General features: G+C 37.0%; 2 protein-coding genes across 10 annotated transcripts in view; both read left to right on the top strand.

The window, feature by feature from the left end:
- The window catches only part of LOC125271747 (NACHT, LRR and PYD domains-containing protein 12-like), a 1,137,836-nt gene extending 1,124,106 nt beyond the window's left edge, over window positions 1–13,730 (top strand). For 4 of the 7 annotated variants that reach the window (XM_048195977.1, XM_048195976.1, XM_048195978.1 and 1 more), the window contains 11 exons: window positions 3,036–3,107; window positions 3,284–5,077; window positions 7,368–7,538; window positions 7,753–7,923; window positions 8,462–8,632; window positions 8,848–9,018; window positions 10,095–10,265; window positions 12,585–12,755; window positions 12,968–13,138; window positions 13,301–13,471; window positions 13,583–13,730. In XM_048195977.1, the coding sequence (XP_048051934.1) occupies window positions 3,036–3,107; window positions 3,284–5,077; window positions 7,368–7,538; window positions 7,753–7,923; window positions 8,462–8,632; window positions 8,848–9,018; window positions 10,095–10,265; window positions 12,585–12,755; window positions 12,968–13,138; window positions 13,301–13,471; window positions 13,583–13,598 (3,250 nt within the window). In that variant the 3' untranslated portion in view covers window positions 13,599–13,730. The remainder of the gene's footprint in view (window positions 1–3,035; window positions 3,108–3,283; window positions 5,078–7,367; window positions 7,539–7,752; window positions 7,924–8,461; window positions 8,633–8,847; window positions 9,019–10,094; window positions 10,266–12,584; window positions 12,756–12,967; window positions 13,139–13,300; window positions 13,472–13,582) is intronic. The other 3 variants (XM_048195972.1, XM_048195974.1, XM_048195971.1) reach the window with 1 other exon arrangement.
- Window positions 13,731–17,820: 4,090 nt separating this feature from the next.
- Window positions 17,821–19,829, top strand: part of LOC125271749 (NACHT, LRR and PYD domains-containing protein 12-like) — a 55,294-nt gene continuing 53,285 nt past the window's right edge. For all 3 annotated transcript variants that reach the window (XM_048195985.1, XM_048195984.1, XM_048195980.1), the window contains exons 1-2: window positions 17,821–17,956; window positions 18,903–19,007. In XM_048195985.1, coding sequence (XP_048051942.1) covers window positions 18,913–19,007 — 95 coding nt within the window. In that variant the 5' untranslated portion in view covers window positions 17,821–17,956; window positions 18,903–18,912. The remainder of the gene's footprint in view (window positions 17,957–18,902; window positions 19,008–19,829) is intronic.

Here is a 19,829-nt window from a genome sequence, read left to right as displayed (position 1 = left end):
TTCCGGGTTGAACGACACGTTTCCTGGAAACGGTCTGCAACAGTGTGCAACGTGTTTGAGATACGTTTTCTCTTGTTTGGTGGGTGTGTCAGAAATGTCAGCCCAATCAGCGGCAAGATGTATATAAACCGCGTGGTATTAAAGAGACAGCTCGCACAATGGGTATTAATGTAACATAAAAATACTATACTTATATATTTTGCTATTGTATTGTGATGTGACACTTTAATAATCAGAGGAGTATAGTTTGTAAATATTACAATATCATATAGCACAACAACAGTAATCAGCAATATTGATAAGCCTAATACTCACAATACAAATAATATAGATCAACACAGTCTTGGAGGTAAGAAGTGGATTATCCTTCACCTGAAATGTTTGTCTTTTCATCATGAAGTGCAAGTCAAATGTTGTATAACAATAATAGAAGTTTCCACAAATCCCTTCACTCGATTGGGATGTTCTCTTTTATTCTGGACGGCAAGGGCAGTGACTGTAACATTGAGCGTATTTTGTAGTATTAAACACGTATTTATACCGACTTCATCAGGCTCCGAAAATTCTTCAAAAAGAACACAAAGAATGGCCTTCTCAGCTGCCATAGTTGCAACTCTTGCGTCATCAGAACAGGGTGTTCAACGCGCCACCGTTTCCATTTAAAAAACGTTTTGCAACGTTTTGTCGGGGCTGAGCGCAGCCCTGGAGTTTTATACTATGGTAGCTCCCAGAATGCATTGAAGCATATCACAGTTATTGTTATAATTATTCATAGTTTAAAATGTTTGTGTATAAAGTTTTTAAAAAAAAGTATCTGATCACCACAACAATGCTGGACTTATGGTTTTAAAGTGTTTATAATACAATATTTAAATTGCATTTTGCAAACACAATTTTTGAAAAAGAGATAAATCTTTGGATGAGATCTGTGAATCAGTACAAATAAAGATGATTATGACATTGTCAATAAACACCCTGCAGATTAGCCACAGAATTTTTCTTGGGTCCTTTTTAGCCATATAGACTGTCTTATAACACAGTTACAGCAAATCATCAATATCTAAACCTCTGTTAATTCTCAATAAGAACTTCTGTAGACACATGACAGAAATAAAATTGGTTTAGTAATAAGTGAAGCTGGTAATGCTGTCTTTGTTGTTTATCCCTCCTCTGCTGAGATCTTGAGAGATCTGTCAGTGTTCAATGATCTATTGGGATTTAAAGGGTTACTTTTATCTGAGTTTTGTCATCATTGTGTTGAAGAGGAAAGTCAATGCTTCAGTCAAGGAGAAGACCAAGAGACACTGATAATATGCTGAATGTTGCTTTATTTGAAAGGCAAAAACTGTATGAGTGATTTTTTTAGTTTTTATTTATTTATTATTTGTAATGATAAGTTTCAGACATGCACAAAGTATTTGCAGTTTAATGAATAAGAAATAAATGCACAGTCTATCATTCTTCCAGCACTTGTACGTTTTTGTATTAATAACTTGCAACTTAAAACATCCTTGAGAAAATTAAGGCAATCGTTTTCCACATTTTCTAAGGGTTCTTTCACATGGTGCACCTTTTGCACTCTCAAGCAAATTATTTCAAATGTAGGTGCGCGGCAAGTGCGCTCATACACTCTTAGAAAGGATGTGTTAAAACTGACTCAAAATGTGTTTAATTTTCACACATCAGTGTGTGAGTTTAGGGACAACGCTTGTTGTGTTCATTCTGACACATTCATTGAGTCAATGATTTTAACACAGTGAATGTGTCAGGAAGGTTAGTCAAGATCAAGGTGTAGTCAAGACCAGACCCTCCAAGACCGAGACCAAGACCATTCAAGAGGGAAGATAATGAGATAATTAAGTCATTAAATAAGCACTAGTGATGAACACCTGCTGTTAACAGGCAGAATCATTGAAGGAAAGAGGAAAACAACAACAAAATAAAACACCTGTGCTAAAATCACATTTGCAATGGTCTCTTTGTCAAGTCCAGTCAAAACAGTGCTTGTGTTTTGGGACAACACTTGTGTTAATTTTGACATATTCACTGTGTCAAACACAGACATTCAGAATGTCTCAAAAAGCATTTGTTAAAAACCTTAAAAATTAAATTGGCTAAATTCTTACACATCAGTATAGTTTAGGGACAACACTTGTTGTGTTAATTTTGACACATTCACTGCGTAATGATTTTAACACAGTAAATGTGTCTGGAAGGTGATCTGATGTTAACAAGCAGAATCACCAAGCAGAATAACAGCAGGTGTTCATCACTAATGTTCAGTAGTCACACGATTAATGAATTACCTTGATTGAATGTACTTGTTTTGGTCTTGGAAGGTCTGGTCTCAACCACATCTCTGGTCTTGAATGCTCTTGGTTTTGGAGGTCTGGTCTTCACCTCTGAAATGAACACAAAGATGTGTAAATGTGTCATATTAACACATATCAGGAGTTCTTGGCTGCACAGATTGTTTTGGATGTTGTGAACAAACAACAACCGATCAGCTCGAACCAACACCGAAAGCTCAGCCAAGAAGGTCTATCAGATGATCATAGCTTTTCAGGGTGGGTTTTTTATTTCTCATCTCCATAAATAGATCTAATACAATGGCTGGAAATGCATTTATCCTTTGGTGAAACTTCCTCTTCTTCATGGACGCGATTCCTGATTGCTTAGCAACAACAGACACCATGGTATGCGAGCGCTTTGGAAAGAGAGAGAAAGCAACGAGGCCACGTTTTCCACACGATTTTAGATGCGACATGTGAACAGCCCCTAAGTATATTCAACTAATTAAGTTTTAGTGTAAATATATTGTAAATATAATTTTCAATATATGGCAATTCCATATGTATTATTCAGTATATTGTAATATGTAACACATTATATTAACACAATATATTATTTCATATATTATTTAGTATATTTACACCATATAATATATGGATCATAAATATATGGAAATATATTTTCGTTCCATAAGCATATGAGAGTGTGATTTACATTTACTTGTGTTCAACTTCAATGCACAGACCAGACCTGCCAGAATCCAGCTGCCAGAATCCTCCACTTAACCTTGGACACACTGAACATCATGGGTTTAGGTAAGTAAGTGCTGTTCTAAACATTTGTTGATTATACATGTTTATATTTACATTTATTCATTTGACACACCTTTATCGAAAGAGACTTACACAGCAGGATCCTGATGCAATACAATCTCCTGATACAATGTATGTATATTATTTATTTAACAATTTTTTTTAACAATCTTATGTAGTGACCCTCAACATGTCGAAGCCCTCAAGACATTCAGATCAAATCTGAGGAAGAAGTTTCAGTGTCTGTATGAGGGAACAGCAAAACATGGAAACCCAACACTGCTGAATGAGATCTACACAGAGCTCTACATCACAGAGAGTGATTGTGGAGAGATCAATAATGAGCATGAGGTGAGACAGATTGAGACTCAATCCAGCAGAGCAGCAACAGAGGACACACCGATCAAATGTAATGACATCTTCAGACCTTTACCTGGACAAGACAAACCCATCAGAACTGTGCTGACAAAGGGAGTCGCTGGCATTGGAAAAACAGTCTCTGTACAGAAATTCACCCTGGACTGGGCTGAAGGGAAAGAGAATCAGGACATCCAGTTCATATTTCCACTTCCTTTCAGAGAGCTCAACTTGATGAAGGACAGAATACTCAGTCTTTCAGAGCTTCTTCATGTATTTTTCCTTGAAACAAAAGAAATGAAACCATTCAGTGGTGAATATAAAGTTGTCTTTGTTTTTGACGGTCTGGATGAGTGTCGTCTGTCTCTGGACTTCAGTGTGAAACTGTGTAATATTTCTGAATCAGCCTCAGTGGACGTTCTGCTGACGAACCTCGTTGCAGGGAATCTGCTTCCCTCTGCTCTCATCTGGATCACCTCCAGACCCGCAGCAGCTGATCTCGTCCCGTCTGAGTGTGTCCATCGAGTGACAGAGGTACGAGGCTTCAATGAGCCACAGAAGGAGGAATACTTCAGGAAGAGAATCGGTGATCAGAGTCTGGCTGATAAAATCATCACACACCTAAAGTCTTCAAGGAGCCTCTTCATCATGTGTCATATCCCAGTGTTCTGCTGGATCTCAGCCACTGTCCTAGAGAAGATGTTGAGCGAAGCAGAGAGTGGAGAGATTCCCAAGACTCTCACTCAAATGTACACACACTTCCTGATCATTCAGACCAACATCAAACATGAGAAGGACTATGAGAAGAAAGTGAAAGATGAAGAGATGATCCTCAAACTGGGTAAACTGGCGTTCCAGCAGCTTGTGAAAAGAAACCTGATCTTCTATGAGGAAGACCTGAGAGAGTGTGGCATTGATGAGACAGAAGCATCAGTGTACTCAGGATTGTGCACTCAGATCTTCAGAGAGGAGTTGGGCTTGTATCAGGGGAAAGTCTTCTGTTTTGTTCATATGAGCATTCAGGAGCATCTAGCAGCTCTTTATGTGCTGCTTTCATTCCTGCTGGACAAGAGGGATGTCCTCAATGAAAACCTCAGCTCTGAACATTCACATGAGTTCACATGTCACACAATATCTGACCTGCATCAGAGAGCCGTAGACAAGGCTCTGCAGAGTAAGAATGGACATCTGGACCTTTTCCTGCGGTTCCTTCTGGGTCTCTCGCTGGAGTCCACTCAGATGCTCCTGAAAACCCTTCTGACACATGTTAGCAACATCTCGTACAGTAAAGAGAAAACGATTGAATACATTAAAACGAGAATTAGAATGAATCCCTCACCAGAGAAATCCATCAATCTGTTCCACTCTTTAAATGAACTGGGTGATCAGTCTCTTGTAAATGAAGTCCAGAAGTGTCTCAGATATGGAAGTCTTTCAACCACCAGTTTGTCCTCATCACAGTGGTCGGCTGTTGTCTTTGTTTTATTAACGTCCAAGTATTTGGATGAGTTTAAGTTAAAGAAATACATAAGCATCAATCAAGACCAAAACCAGATGTCACCAGATGAAGTACTTCAGAAGCTCTTGCCTGTAGTTGAAGCCTCCAGATCAGCAGAGTAAGTCTGAGATCAATCATCAGATGTGTGCACTGTTAGACCTTACCAGGCTTTTTTACAGTAAAATACAGTAATTTACTGTTGATTGTACATTTATATACTGTAATCTACAGTATGTTAATGTAAAGATACCACACACTAAATTAAAACTTGTGTGTTTAATCCCTTGTGTTACACTAAAAACTGACTAAAATTTTACATTATCGCCACTGTGAAACTAGAGCAAGAACAACAATCAATTACAGAGAAGATATTTTTTACACAACATGCCCAAAAAAAAAAAAAAGTTGCAGCATCATTTAGACACACAGATATCAAAAATCAGCACATCAATCTCAACAATGGTGGCAATAAAAAAGGACCATCCAGCTGCATAATTTATTCATGCTGCAGTGCATGCTGGGAGTTTTGTACTATGCTGGCACCCAGCATGCCTTGCGACATTAAAGGGTTAGTTCACCCAAAAATTCTGTCATTTATTACTCGCCCTCATGCCGTTCCACACCCGTAAGACCTTCGTTAATCTTCGGAACACAAATTAAGATATTTTACTTGAAATCCGATGGCTCCGTGAGGCCTTCATAGGGAGCAATGACATTTCCTCTCTCAGGATCAATAAAGGTACTAGGTACTTCAGGAAGCTTCGGAGCATTATGAATCAGCGTATCGAATCATGATTCAACAGCCAAACTGCTGAAATCACATGACTTTGGCGCTCCGAACAGCTGATTCGACACGCTGATTCATTATGCTCCAATGCTTCCTGAAGCAGTGTTTTGAAATCGGCCATCACTCTATAAGTCGTTATTTTGTTTGTTTTTTGGCACACCAAAAATATTCTCGTCACTTTATAATGTTAATATTGAACCACTGTACTCACATTAACTGATTTAAATATGTTTTTAGTACGTTTATGGATCCTGAGAGAGGAAATGTCATTGCTCCCTATGCAGGCCTCACTGAGCTATTGGATTTCATCAAAAATATCTTAATTTGTGTTCCGAAGATAAACGAAGGTCTTACGGGTGTGGAACGACATGAGGGTGAGTAATAAATGACATAATTTTCATTTTTGTGTGAACTAACCCTTTAAATTTTTGAATGTCACAACTGTTGAGATTCATATTCTGATCGTTGTTGTCTCTGTATGTCTAAGATATGCAGGAGCTCAAGATTTTTTATGCACTATATGACTTCAATATTTGTCATGATTTCTGAAACATTGCTGGCTCTCATGCTGTTCAATCACAGAGATACTATAATCAATAAACATGAAATTAAAATGCAATCAAATGTTATGAAATCAAAGATTAGACACAGAAGGAGATAGGTGAATCAGACAAGTCCAAGATGATCACAGCATCATCACAACAGCCAAAAGCACCTGATCAACTTCCTGTTGGCTTTTTCCTGCCATAAGAACACTCAATTACAGCAGCCAAAGAAAGCTAATGTCAAAGAGTCAGGAGCCCAACTAAAGCACAAACTGGTCACCATGAAAGTGACAACAAACTTCATTAATTTCAATAAAACTTCAACATCCAAATATGTTAATTCTCAACAAGAACTTTGGTACATCTATGGATATAAATATTAGAAATAATGTCAAACTGGTTTCGCACTCAGTGTGGCTGGAAGTTGTGTTTCTGCTCATCTCCTCTTTATTTCTGGTCTTGCTTCTCTGTCCTTCAGTGATTCTGCTTGTCAGATGTTCATCAGTGTCTGAATTCACTTACTTCTTTTAATTAACTCTGTCAAATGGACTATATTAGTAAACTAAAGTAGGGAATAGTGAATGAGGGTATAGAGTGTGACAAATGACAATATTACCCAGAACACGGAGACAAGGTTGGATACAAGGCTAAACAATACTCAGCAATGAGTGTGTGTGTGTGAGTGCATCTTATAAAGTGTTGCTGATGGGAAACAGGTGTGAGTGCATGATTGGTTTCTAGGTGGGGGATTGTGGGAAATGGAGTCCATATGATGATAATAGAACACGGATCCAGGGCACATGTAACAGTAGTGTTCTTCTCTGTTCTTTGTTATCTATGGTAGTATTAGTTTGGCCTGATTTTTTTTAACAAAAGTCACACTTGGGTCAGTACACATAAAAATCTACAAAAGGGATTAATCTCCTTATATTTTTTCAGTTCGTAATTTACATTAACACACAATACAGCAAGTAAAAAAATAATAATAATGAAAACATGAAACCCACACAGATTTTGTATTTAAGTCTCTCTGTGATTTTGTAGTTGAACTGAGAAATTGTGTCGTTGTTCTGCAGGTTGATTCAGTGTAATATCACATCTGAAGGTTGTGCTGCTCTGGGTTCAGCTCTGAGATCAAACTCACACCTCAGAGAACTGGGTCTGTCTCATAATAATATACAAGATGAAGGTCTGACGCTGCTCTCTGATGGACTGAAGGATCCTCACTGTAAACTGAAGAAACTGATGTAAGATCATTAATCTTAACTGAAACAAGAATCAAATTATTTAAGGGATTATTCTCCTTATGTTGTTCAAATGATTTACATCAACACACAATACAACAAAAGTAAACGAAGTAATAAAAACATTAAACCCACACAGATTTAGTATTTAATATCTCAGTCTCTCTGTGGTTGTGTAGCTCCTGCTGAACTGAGAGATTGTGTCGTTGTTCTGCAGGTTGAGTCAGTGTAATATCACAGCTGAAGGTTGTGCTGCTCTGACTTCAGCTCTGAGATCAAACTCACACCTCAGAGAACTGGATCTGTCTGGGAATAAAATAGGAGATGAAGGTCTGATGCTGCTCTCTGATGGACTGAAGGATCCTCACTGTAAACTGGAGAAACTCACGTAAGATCTTAATTGAAACAAGAATGTCATTTTAATCTTTTAATTCCTACTGAATCATATTTGAACTAAATTATCAACATGATCAAAAACCTTTTGCACACAATCTACTACTTGCCTTCTGTTGTCTGGTTGAAAGTTTATAGTTTTTTTTAGCAAGTAATATTTCAAGATGATCATTTTCTGGACTAAAGCAACTTAGGTTTACTTGGTTATGCACACATCTTTTTTTTTCTTTTTTGAAAAATCATGTTCAAATGTTGCAAATATGATCATCAGGCTTTTGAGGAAGTTTTATTTGTTCATCTCTCAATCATCATTGTATTGCATTGCATTATATGTTGTAAAATTACAGAGCTTTGATCATATATTGATCACATATCATTTATACAAGATGAGTGTGTATACAATGTGCGTGTTTATATTCTAGGACTTCTTGGTTGATTATAATCATAATGCTTTGCGAAACTAGAGGTCCTGGAGACCAACCGCTCTGCACATTATGTACATTGAACTGAGAGATTGTGTCGTTGTTCTGCAGGTTGAATAGTTGTAATATCACAGTTGAAGGTTGTGCTGCTCTGACTTCAGCTCTGAGATCAAACTCACACCTCAGAGAACTGTATCTGACTGTGAATAAAATAGGAGATAAAGGACTGATGCTGCTCTCTGATGGACTGAAGGATCCTCACTGTAAACTGGAGAAACTGGAGTAAGATCATACATTAATCTTTATTGAGACAAGAATTAAGTTATTTTAAGGGATTATTCTCCTTGTGTTGTTCAAATGATTTACATTAACAAGCAATAAAGCAAAAGTAAACAAAGTAATAAAAACATTAAACCCACACAGATTCAGTATTTATCTCAGTCTCTCTGTGATTGTGTAGTTTCTGCTGAACTGAGAGGTTGTGTCTTGTTCTTCAGGTTGTGGATGTGTTATTTCGCAGCTGAAGGTTGTGCTGCTCTGGCTTCAGCTCTGAGATCAAACTCACACCTCAGAGAACTGGATCTGTTTATGAATATAATCGGAGATGAAGGTCTGACACTGCTCTCTGATGGACTGAAGGATCCTAACTGTAAACTGGAGATACTGTGGTAAGATCATACATTAATCTTAACTGAAACAAGAATCAAATTATTTAAGGGATTATTCTCCTTATGTTGTTCAGATGATTTACATTAACAAGCAATAAAGCAAAAGTAACCCAAAAAAAAAAAGTAAAAAATAATTAAACATTAAATACACACAGATTTAGTATTTAACCCTTTGAGCGATACGGTCCCACATATGGGATTTTTATTTCTGTGTCCCTGGGCATACGGTCCCACATATGGGATTTCGAACGTTCAGCGACGTCACATAACTGCCAGATTCAAACTGTGCTTTCACGCTTTGACTGTGGGACGGACGCGCACAGCTCTTGTCATATATCACAAGTATGCAGTGTTTTCAGCCACATAATGTTTTTTTTAAGGTTTCATACATTTAAATACGCCTAAGCACAAGTAAAACAATACATTTAGAGTTTATACAATACACACTGATGTCAGACATCAGTGAAAGCAACAATAACAATCCATTCAAATATAATTTGCCGACATTTATTCATATCAGACACACATAATGGGCCTAAGTAACTACAAAGTTTACTCTATTACTCTTCCAGTTCACCAGCCACTTGCATATATTTCGGGAGAAACTGATGAATTTACATGCTGTAAATCCGACTGACAGGACTCTGTGAACTGCAGTGCAAACTAAGATGACGGCGTCCTTCTCACATAGATCAAGTCTAGATAAAGATCATTTATAAAGGTTTTTAAATGATAAAACACACTCACTTACACATATTTGAGAATCGGAATATCAGAAAGTTGATGACATGGTAAGCAAGTTTGTGAATATTTTAAATAAAAAAGGAAAAACAAAATAATAGCGATCCATCTGTCATACAGTGTTATTGTTGCTGCATTCAGCACTCGTGACACGCAAGACGTCGCCATGGAAACAATAAGAGCAAACATTCTAAAATAATGGTTGCCTTAAAAAAACTCACTCTGGGGGTCAGTTAAAATATTTCAAACTCAAGCTCGAAAGGGTTAATATCTCAGTCTGTCTGTGGTTGTGTAGTTCCTGCTGAACTGAGAGATTGTGTTATTGTTTTCTGCAGGTTGAGTCGGTGTAAGATCACAGCTGCAGGTTGTGCTTCTCTGACTTCAGCTCTGAGATCAAACTCACACCTCAGAGAACTGGATCTGTCTATGAATAAAATAGGAGGTCGAGGTCTGACGCGGCTCTCTGATGGACTGAAGGATCCTCACTGTAAACTGGAGAAACTGAAGTAAGGTCTTAAGTGAAACAAGAGTGTCATTTTAACCTGTAAATTACTACTGTATCATATTTGATCTAAATTATCAACATGATCAAAAACCTTTTGCACAAAATCTACTACTTGCCTTCTGTTGTCTGGTTGATAGTTTATAGGTTTTTCAGCAAGTAAAAGGACTTTTAATACAGTTGTAAAACATGTCCCTTCAGCTTGTGGTTCACGTGTGTCTTTTTGCTCTGAAATCTTTACTAATTTTTATTAAGTAAACATAAGAATAACCTTTATATTTTTAGTACTATTTCAAAATGATCATTTTTTTGGACTAAAGCAACTTACGTTTATTTGGATATCCATATATCTTTTTTTCTTTTTTGAAAAATCATGTTCAAATGTGTCAAATATGATCATCAGGCTTTTGAGGAAGGTTTATTTGTCACAATCATCATTGTATTGTATTGCATTATATGTTGTAAAATTACAGAGCTTTGATCATAAAACTAAGCATTTAGATATCATCTTACCAAGACATGTTATTGACAGATATAGTCAGTGATGGGAATAACGGCATTATAATAAATGGCGTTACTAACGGCGTTACTTTTTTCAGTAACAAGTAATCAAACTAATTACTTTTTCCCCGTTACAACGCCGTTACGGACACACACAAAAAAAATGCCACGTTACTATAATTGACCCTTCGCCGGGAGTTTGATTGACAAGTGATCTAACCAATCAGAATGCAGAATCCGCCATTTTGTCCGACAAGCAGGCAGGAGTTAGAAGATTAACCTCGGTGGAGTTAAATTTGAAAAATGGTGTGTACTGACGTCTTTCCGCGTTTGAAACAACATTGATTCTCATGTTCATTCATGTTTATTTGATGCTATAAATGGACTAGTAGGAAGAGATGATCGGTTTACGAGCCGCTTGAGCTGAGGCGCTAGCAATCCGTCACGACCATGGTCATGACACATTAAAGAGCCACAAAACGGTTTTTATTGTTTGAATTTCTTAAAAAACTACACAGTTTGAAAGCTGGGACTTTGTTTAATATCATAAGTAACCTGCTTTGTCTTGTCTGTCAACACGTTGTCAGTGTCCTCTATGCTCCGCGATGTATTTTTCACTGCGTGTGGCGTGACAGTGCCACGGCTTGTCGGACAAAGCAACAGTAACTAAGGGGGGAGGGTCTTTGCGAAGGGTCAATTGAGCTCACTGAAGCGGTTTTCATCTGAGGAGGCTTTATCTCAGCCATAGGACCTGCAAAGTTTTTCTCTGGTGTGTGTTGGACTAGTAGCAGTTCATTTAAACCATTAGTTGACAAAATCACATTTATATTAATTTGATTTCTTATATACTGGAGAGAATAAACAATAATAATGAGCGTTTACGTAATATAGGCTGTATAGGCTATATAGCACTCAAGCGCACACATAAAGCTTGCCATAAAGAACCGGCAAAAGTAATGATTATGAAAGTGACAAAAACAGTAAGGAGACATTTTAATTGTTCATTAATAAACAAATGTTTTCTGAATCCATGTCGGCTGCAAAGATGAAGTTGACATTGCTGACTCTCATCATCTTCGTGGACACACTTAGAGAGAAAATGCTAATTACATAGTCAGAGAGTAGCCTATTTATTTTCATTTTATTTAGTTTAAAAGTAGACATTTCAAGCTTTCTATAGATATATTTCTCATGTCTGTGAGGCAAGCAGCCGCTGAGCTTCGGTTCATTTAGCCTATAAGATGCGCTCCAGTTCACGTGCAGGTGCCATGATTATATTGTCATGATTATATTTTCTGCTATATTTGCTTTTTATTTATTAAATCCAGGCAATTGGTTGATGAAACATTGATTAAAATTAAGATACAATTTTTACAAAACAAAATTCACTTTAAAGAAAGGCTTTCTACAAAACAAAACTTAATGAAGTGGTCAAAATCATGTCTGGCCCACTCCATGTCTCCTGATATATTGCCCATCTTATGATGTATCCTATCTTACTCATGTTGTTCACTTTTCATAATCAAATAGATGAATTTAAAACATAACTTTTACAAATAATAATTTTTTTAAAGTAACACAATAGTTACTTTCCCTGGTAATTAGTTACTTTTATAATGATGTAACTCAGTTACTAACTCAGTTACTATTTGTGAGAAGTAACTAGTAACTATAATTAATTACTTTTTTAAAGTAATGTGCCCAACACTGGATATAGTGTGTTACTGACAGTTATGCCAGTGGTTCTTAACTCCGGTCCTTTGGACCCACCGCTCTGCACATCATGTATGTTGAACTGAGAGATTGTGTCGTTGTTCTGCAGGTTGATTCAGTGTAATATCACAGATAAAGGTTGTGCTGCTCTGGCTTCAGCTCTGAGATCAAACTCACACCTCAGAGAACTGGATCTGACTGTGAATAAAATAGGAGATGAAGGTCTGATGCTGCTCTCTGATGGACTGATGGATCCTAACTGTAAACTGGAGAAACTGATGTAAGATCATTCATTAATCTTAACTGAAACAAGAATCATATTATTTTAAGGGATTATTCTCTTTATGTTGTTCAAATCAGTGATTTACGATAATACACAATAAAGCAAAAAGTAATAAAAACAAACTCACACAGATTTAGCATTTAATATCTCAGTCTATCTGTGATTGAGTAGTTCCTGCTGAACTGAGAGATTGTGTTGTTGTTCTGCAGGTTGAGTCAGTGTAATATCACAGCTGAAGGTTGTGCTGCTCTGGTTTCAGCTCTGAGATCAAACTCACACCTCAGAGAACTGGATCTGTCTATGAATAAAATTGGAGATGAAGGTCTGATGCTGCTCTCTGATGGACTGAAGGATCTTCACTGTAAACTGGAGAAACTGGAGTAAGATCATTCATTTATCTTAACTGACACAAAAATAATGATATTTTAAGGGATTATTCTCCTTGTGTTGTTCAAATGATTTACATCAACAAGCAATAAGTAAAAAATCAACAAAAAGTAATAAAAACAAACTCACTGTGTCGTTGTGTTGTTGTTCTGCAGGTTGGGTTGTTGTGAGATCACAGCTGAAGGTTGTGCTGCTCTGGCTTCAGCTCTGAGATCAAACTCACACCTCAGAGAACTGTATCTGACTGGGAATAGTCTAAGAGAGGCATCTGTGGAGAGTCTCTCTGCTTTAAAAGATGATCCACATTATAAACTGGAGACACTGCTGTAAGTATTGATTCATATCATATAATAATGTCATTTGAACTAGTCAATCCTCTGAACAGATGTGTCAGCAGTAATGCACATGTTACTGTCTGTGTTTTATTTTACTGACAGCTATGAGTTATGGTGAATATGGAGCCACTATAAAGACGTCATCATCAACACTGAAGTCACATGACCTTTACTGGACTTTTCATGTACTTTAAATGTACATGATTTTTTTGTAGCCTATAAGATTTAATAAAGTCTTTCTCCTGGTTCATGTATTAGCGAATTATTTTTATCAGCCATCTCAGTGAAGTGAGCAGCTCAACACAATCACTACATCAACAGTACAATGATCTTCAGAGCTGATTTCATCTGTTTCAGGGACTTTTATGTTTTATAGGGTTTAATGATTGGCTTTTTATGTCTTTGTCAAAAGTCTTTATGAGATTTGATTGAAGCTCATCTGAACAGATATTTGCCATTGTCACATTGTTTCTGTCTTTGTGTTGGTGTGTGAACGAGTTAGCCTACACTACAGTATATCCCTTCAGAAACAGTGCTACATGTGCAGAATTGTACATGTTTGTAAATTTACAATTGAATAGTAATTAAACAAATGGCAGGAAAGAGCGTGTTACAGCCACTGCCATAACACAAAAGAGGGATAACACAAAGGCTCTTTCAAATAGGGGAATTTGTTGAAATAACACAAAATATAAACAAAGAGTTGGAGAAATTAGTCAAAAAATAAAGAGTAAAACAACTACATGTCTGGACGGCTGCTCAAGTTCCGCCGCTGAAATGTGGCAACTTGGCTTTTTTTAAGCACATGATAATGGTCCACAGCTGTAAGGAATCTGCTAAACACAAAACAAAAGTAATTGCTTTCCCTGACCCTAGAGGGCAGGCAAATAATTAAATAAATACACATACATATTACATGTAACAGAGTGTTAATCACACATATTCTCAGATATATGCTACACAGTCTCAACAAACAGTCTGTACAGAACCAAATTGTTTTAAGTAAGCTTCACAACCATATACACCAGCCAAAACAGTGTTGACGAGCCAGTGATAAGTACTTGGTGCATTTTTCATCCTGAAAGCCCTAACCGAAAAGCATCAGGAGTGAGAAATGCCGAGATCTCCTTAGCACGTTCAGTATTCACCAGCAAATATGGCGAACTGCATGGACTGGAGCTGGGCTCAGCGATGTTATTTTCCAACATGTACTCAACTTCTTTTTGCAAATGAACTCTTTTAAGTTAAAGGTTTAGTTCAATTTCAAATTAAAATTTCCTGATAATTTACTCACTCCCATGTCATCCAAGATGTTCATGTCTTTATTTCTTCAGTTGAAAAGAAATGAAGGTTTTTGATGAAAACATTCCAGTATTTTTCTCCATATAGTGGACTTCAATGGCCTCCAAATGGTTGAAGGTCAAAATTACAGTTTCAGTGCAGCTTCAAAGCATTCTACGTGATCCCAGACGAGGAATAGGGGTCTTATCTAGAGAAACCATCACTCATTTTCTAAAAAAAAAATTAAAGATTTTATACATTATAACCATAAATGCTCATCTTGAAGTAGCTTTCTTCTTCTCTATTAGAATTCAGGCAGTGTAGACGCTGCTAAGTGTATTACTGCCCTCCACAGGTCAAAGTTTGAACTAAATTGTCATATACAATATGCTAGTGCAAGTATATAACAATTAGTTCAAACTTTGACCTGTGGAGGGCAGTAATACACTTAGAGGTGTCTACACTGCCGGAATTCAAATGGAGAAGAAGAAGACTCGTAGGTCCACTAGTTGCTATGGCAATATCAGCTGCTTTGTTTAAAAAAAAATGTACATTAAAGCTGAAATCCAACGTGAATGATGACAACACAGAAGAAAATACTATCACTAGTGATCATCAAATCCTTTTAACAGTTTATTTTACAGACTTGTGTTTAAGTCTTCCACTTTTTTCACAAACCCTTTGCTCTCTAGAAACCCAGTCAGTTTGGGTTAAAATTCTTTGAAGTTCAAGTATTAGCATTATAAAAACTGAATTAATACCAACAAATGAAATTAGGACTGAAATACATTGTTCGCTGCAAACATGATCTTAAATGTATTAATTATTAATTTACTAGTAATAACTGTGTAAAGTTTCATAAAATGGAAATACTCATTAAAGTAGGCTAACTACGTTACCTCAGATGGATGAATGGTTGGATTTCACAACTGGTAAAATAAAACATATATAAGGCAATACAACATTTACTGTAGGAGCCATACAATTTACTGGTGACTTAATTTAAAAAACTGTTCTATTGTGCTTCTGATTTGGCAGTGAAATTTGGCGATTTTGGGTGCGTAAGATGTGAAGGATTCTATGGTCCAGTTAGTATTTTAAGCCCATAATGGCGGCCGCACTACCGGAGCACCATCTAGTGGCTGTTACCCAAAAATGATCAGAGTGTCGCCTCTTGGGTTCTTAAAGGGGTACTTCACCCCTGGAAAGATGAATGTGTATTTAAAATCGGTCATTTATGTAGTAGAAATGTGAAATTATTTTTGAATTTGGAGCTTTCTAGACTGAGAAAAGGCAGAAAATGTATTTTTGACTAATGTGGATGAAAGACAACAACTCCCAGAATGCACTTGTTTTGCTGCCCTTGCGAGGCCACGCCCAAACCATGCCTATCGGTTACAGGCGGCATTACCGGGAAAATTCAAACAACTAGGCTTGCTTTGTTACATATTAATTCTATAAATCGTGAGTTAGTTCATACATTTACAGCGAAATGGTGCTAAATTGCTTCGTACCTGGATGTACACCCAAAACCAGGAAAGGACAAGTAAGTTTCCATCATTTTCCGATTAAGTTAAAGATTTGGAGCGATGTAAACAGTGGCTGCGGCCATCAAACACCCGAAGTTTGGAGATGACACCGTTATAGAAAACCTAAAAAACCGCAGAATATGTAGTCTCCATTTCAAGCACGAGGACTACGAACCAAATATCCTTACAATGAAGAAAACCATTCTGAAGGACACCGCGATACCATTGATATTCACTTTCCCAGAGGACGAATAGCCTGGGCCATCTGGTACTAAGCGTATTCGCCTAGAGGTAAGACTCGCTGATACTAGACTCTATTTCTGATAACACAGTAGCCTATATGTAGTGTTGTAGGTAGCAGTAAAACTGCAAACTTAGCAAAGTAACGTTAGATAGACAATTACATATAAGATGCATATAAGTTGACTGTTATCAAAGTAAAGCCACTGTTCTGTAAAACTGAGTTAGTCTATTTATCTATTTATGCTAACGTTACCACAAAAGCCTGTTGCTGTATTGGTTGAGATGACTGCAGAGACCGATAAATTTGCGAGATGAACCACTGATGTAGTGCAGACGATAACAAAATAATGTTAATTACTGTAAGCTTAAAAATATAATTGACACCCACTTTTGATAAAATCTTTGATCTATGTCCGTGAGTAACCTCAAAAGCGCATATGTATGGGCGTGGTGAAAAAATGCGGAACTACCTGCTATACTGGCTGTAGTTTTAAGCCTCTGGCCAAAAAAGCCTCCGATGACGCAAAATGACGATTTTTGCGTCATCGGAGGGTTTTTTACAGAATAAAAATGCATAAACCTCTCATCTCGGGCTGATATGAAGGGGGAAAGCATGGTAATTCGAAAATACTAGTGGTATTCTACTAATACAAAGCTTAATGCTAAATCCTGAAGTATCCCTTTAAGCTCTTTGCTCTGCCTGCTACAGAATTTTTTCCCCATTTTGCGTCCGTGTTCAGCGTCTCTGGCCTCTTGTTAACGGCCGTTTACAGACTCAGACATGATGTGGGCTATTTATCATTGTCCCGGTTGCTCCCGAAAATACCATTAAAATAAACACAAAAATACAGTACAAAGACTGGATAAATGTAATGTATTTTTGTACTCATATGTCTGTTATATTCGCGAGCTACTGGGACAGATAAAGACCGTTTCAACATCAATGTTTCACATTAAGAAGGGAGAGGAAAGGACCAATGACAAACTATCCAACAATCATTTAAAATTGAAAGGATATTCATAAAATCCGTATATATATATATATATATATATATATATATATATATATATATATATATATATATATATAGGCCTATATATATATATATATATATATATATATATATATACATATATATAATTTGTGTAGCCTATTATTTGCTCTATGTATAATCGTTGTTTGATTAACGCATGCTCACTGTGATTCTTGTCCTGACCTCCACGTAGTCGTGGCATCTTTAACTCTTTCAAACCTCAGTAGTACAAACGCGGATACTTCCTGAAATCCTCATACATCTATTATTGTTGTTTCAATGTTCATATGTTGTTTTGTTGACAATTTCATCTTCCTCTTTTAGAGAAGTTCGACGCGCAAATCGGCGGACACCGAATCTGCTCCCCTGAGGTGGATTTCAAATTGAAAGTATGTTTGAGTTTATTTTTCCAACTTGGTAGGGTTGTGTTTTTGGTTTACAAAATGTAAGCTTTGCTCTTTATGATTTCATGTTTTGGACTTTGTACTTCCCTCTTACACAGTTTAGTGTACTACTACAGTAAAATGTGAATCTTAAATTAAAGTCTTAGGGCCCTATCATGCAGGGCCCAAGCACGATGCAAGTGTTTTTTGCTAGTTTTAGTCTGACTCAGTTATCATTTTCACGTTCTGTGCCACGTTGTTTAAATAGCAAATGCATTTGCACCCATTTGTGCGCCCATGGGCATGCTGGCCGGAAAACGAGGTGTGTTCAGGTGCATTGTCAGCGTATTGCTATTGTGAGCTAACTGAAATAGACTGTGCTATTGACCAACTTAAACCTGGTCTAAAAAGTCAATGGCGCAATATTTATTTTGTTATTTAAAGAGCGCATTACTAATATGTGCCTATAGGCGGGTGCACAACGCACGTACACTCTGCTTGTTACACACAGGGATGCGCAGCAGCACACAAATGCCAAATATTAAAAATAAAAGGTTTCCTCTCTTTCCACTTGCAAATTCCGCCATGTAAATAGCGAATCCGCCATGGCGCAAGCACAACTGGCTTTTAAGGCAATGGGAGATGACACTCTGATCAGTTTATTGCACATTACGCCTAAAACACACCCATTACTCATTAAGAGACTAGGTACAACCCTTTTAGACCATGCACCGGGCACGCCAACCATTTTTCCCATCGTTAAACTAGCAAAAGTTTATTCGGACACACCCTAGTGCACCTGCGCCATGTCCCTTAGACCATGCACTTAGATCGTTAAAATAGGATCCTTGGCTGTTATTGTATTATATTAATTAATTAATATTAATATTGTTATTCAGTAATAAATCATCATCAGTGTCTCATTCTAATTTCCCTTCATATTTTGTTTCAGTTCAGTCCAGATGCAAAGACCGAAGTCATCTGAACCTAGCTGTGTGTCCATGAAGAGTGACTGGTCAATGGATCCTCCACCTAAGCTTAGTGATTCTGGGATTAGGTAAACACTGAACTAAACCATTTATTACATCTCTGTTGAAACAAAGAAAGAACTGTTCAGTGTCCGTAAGCAATGCATTACAGAAGATATTAAAATGTCTTAAAGGTGCCCTAGATTATGTTTTTAAAAGATGTAATATAAGTCTAAGGTGTCCCCTGAATGTGTCTGTGAAGTTTCAGATCAAAATACCCCATAGATTTTTTTTTATTAATTTTTTTAACTGCCTATTTTGGGGCATCATTATAAACGCGCCGATTTTATGCTGCGGCCCCTTTAAATCCCGTGGTCCACGCCCACAGAGCTTGCGCTTGCTTTAACCAGCATAAACACAGTTTACACAGCTAATATAACCCTCAAAATGGATCTTTACATAGTGTTCATCATGCATGCGGCATGCATGCATCGGATTATGTGAGTATTGTATACTGTTATATTGTTTACTTCTGATTTTGAATGAGTTTGATAGTGCTCCGTGGCTAACGGCTAATGCTACTCTGTTGGAGAGATTTATAAAGAATGAAGTTGTTTATGCATTATACAGACTGCAAGTGTTTAAAAATGAAAATAGCGACGGCTCTCTTGTCTCCGTGAATACAGTAATAACCGATGGTAACTTTAACCACATTTAACAGTACATTAGCAACATGCTAACGAAACATTTAGAAAGACAGTTTACAAATATCACTAAAAATATCATGTTATCATGGATCATGTCAGTTATTATTGCTCCATCTGCCATTTTTCGCTATTGTTCTTGCTTGCTTACCTAGTCTGATGATTTGGTTGTGCACATCCAGACGTTAATACTGGCTGCCCTTGTCT

Source organism: Megalobrama amblycephala, linkage group LG7, assembly GCF_018812025.1.
Source record: "Megalobrama amblycephala isolate DHTTF-2021 linkage group LG7, ASM1881202v1, whole genome shotgun sequence".
Lineage (NCBI taxonomy): Eukaryota > Metazoa > Chordata > Actinopteri > Cypriniformes > Xenocyprididae > Megalobrama > Megalobrama amblycephala.
This window is presented reverse-complemented; position numbering and strand designations above follow the sequence as displayed.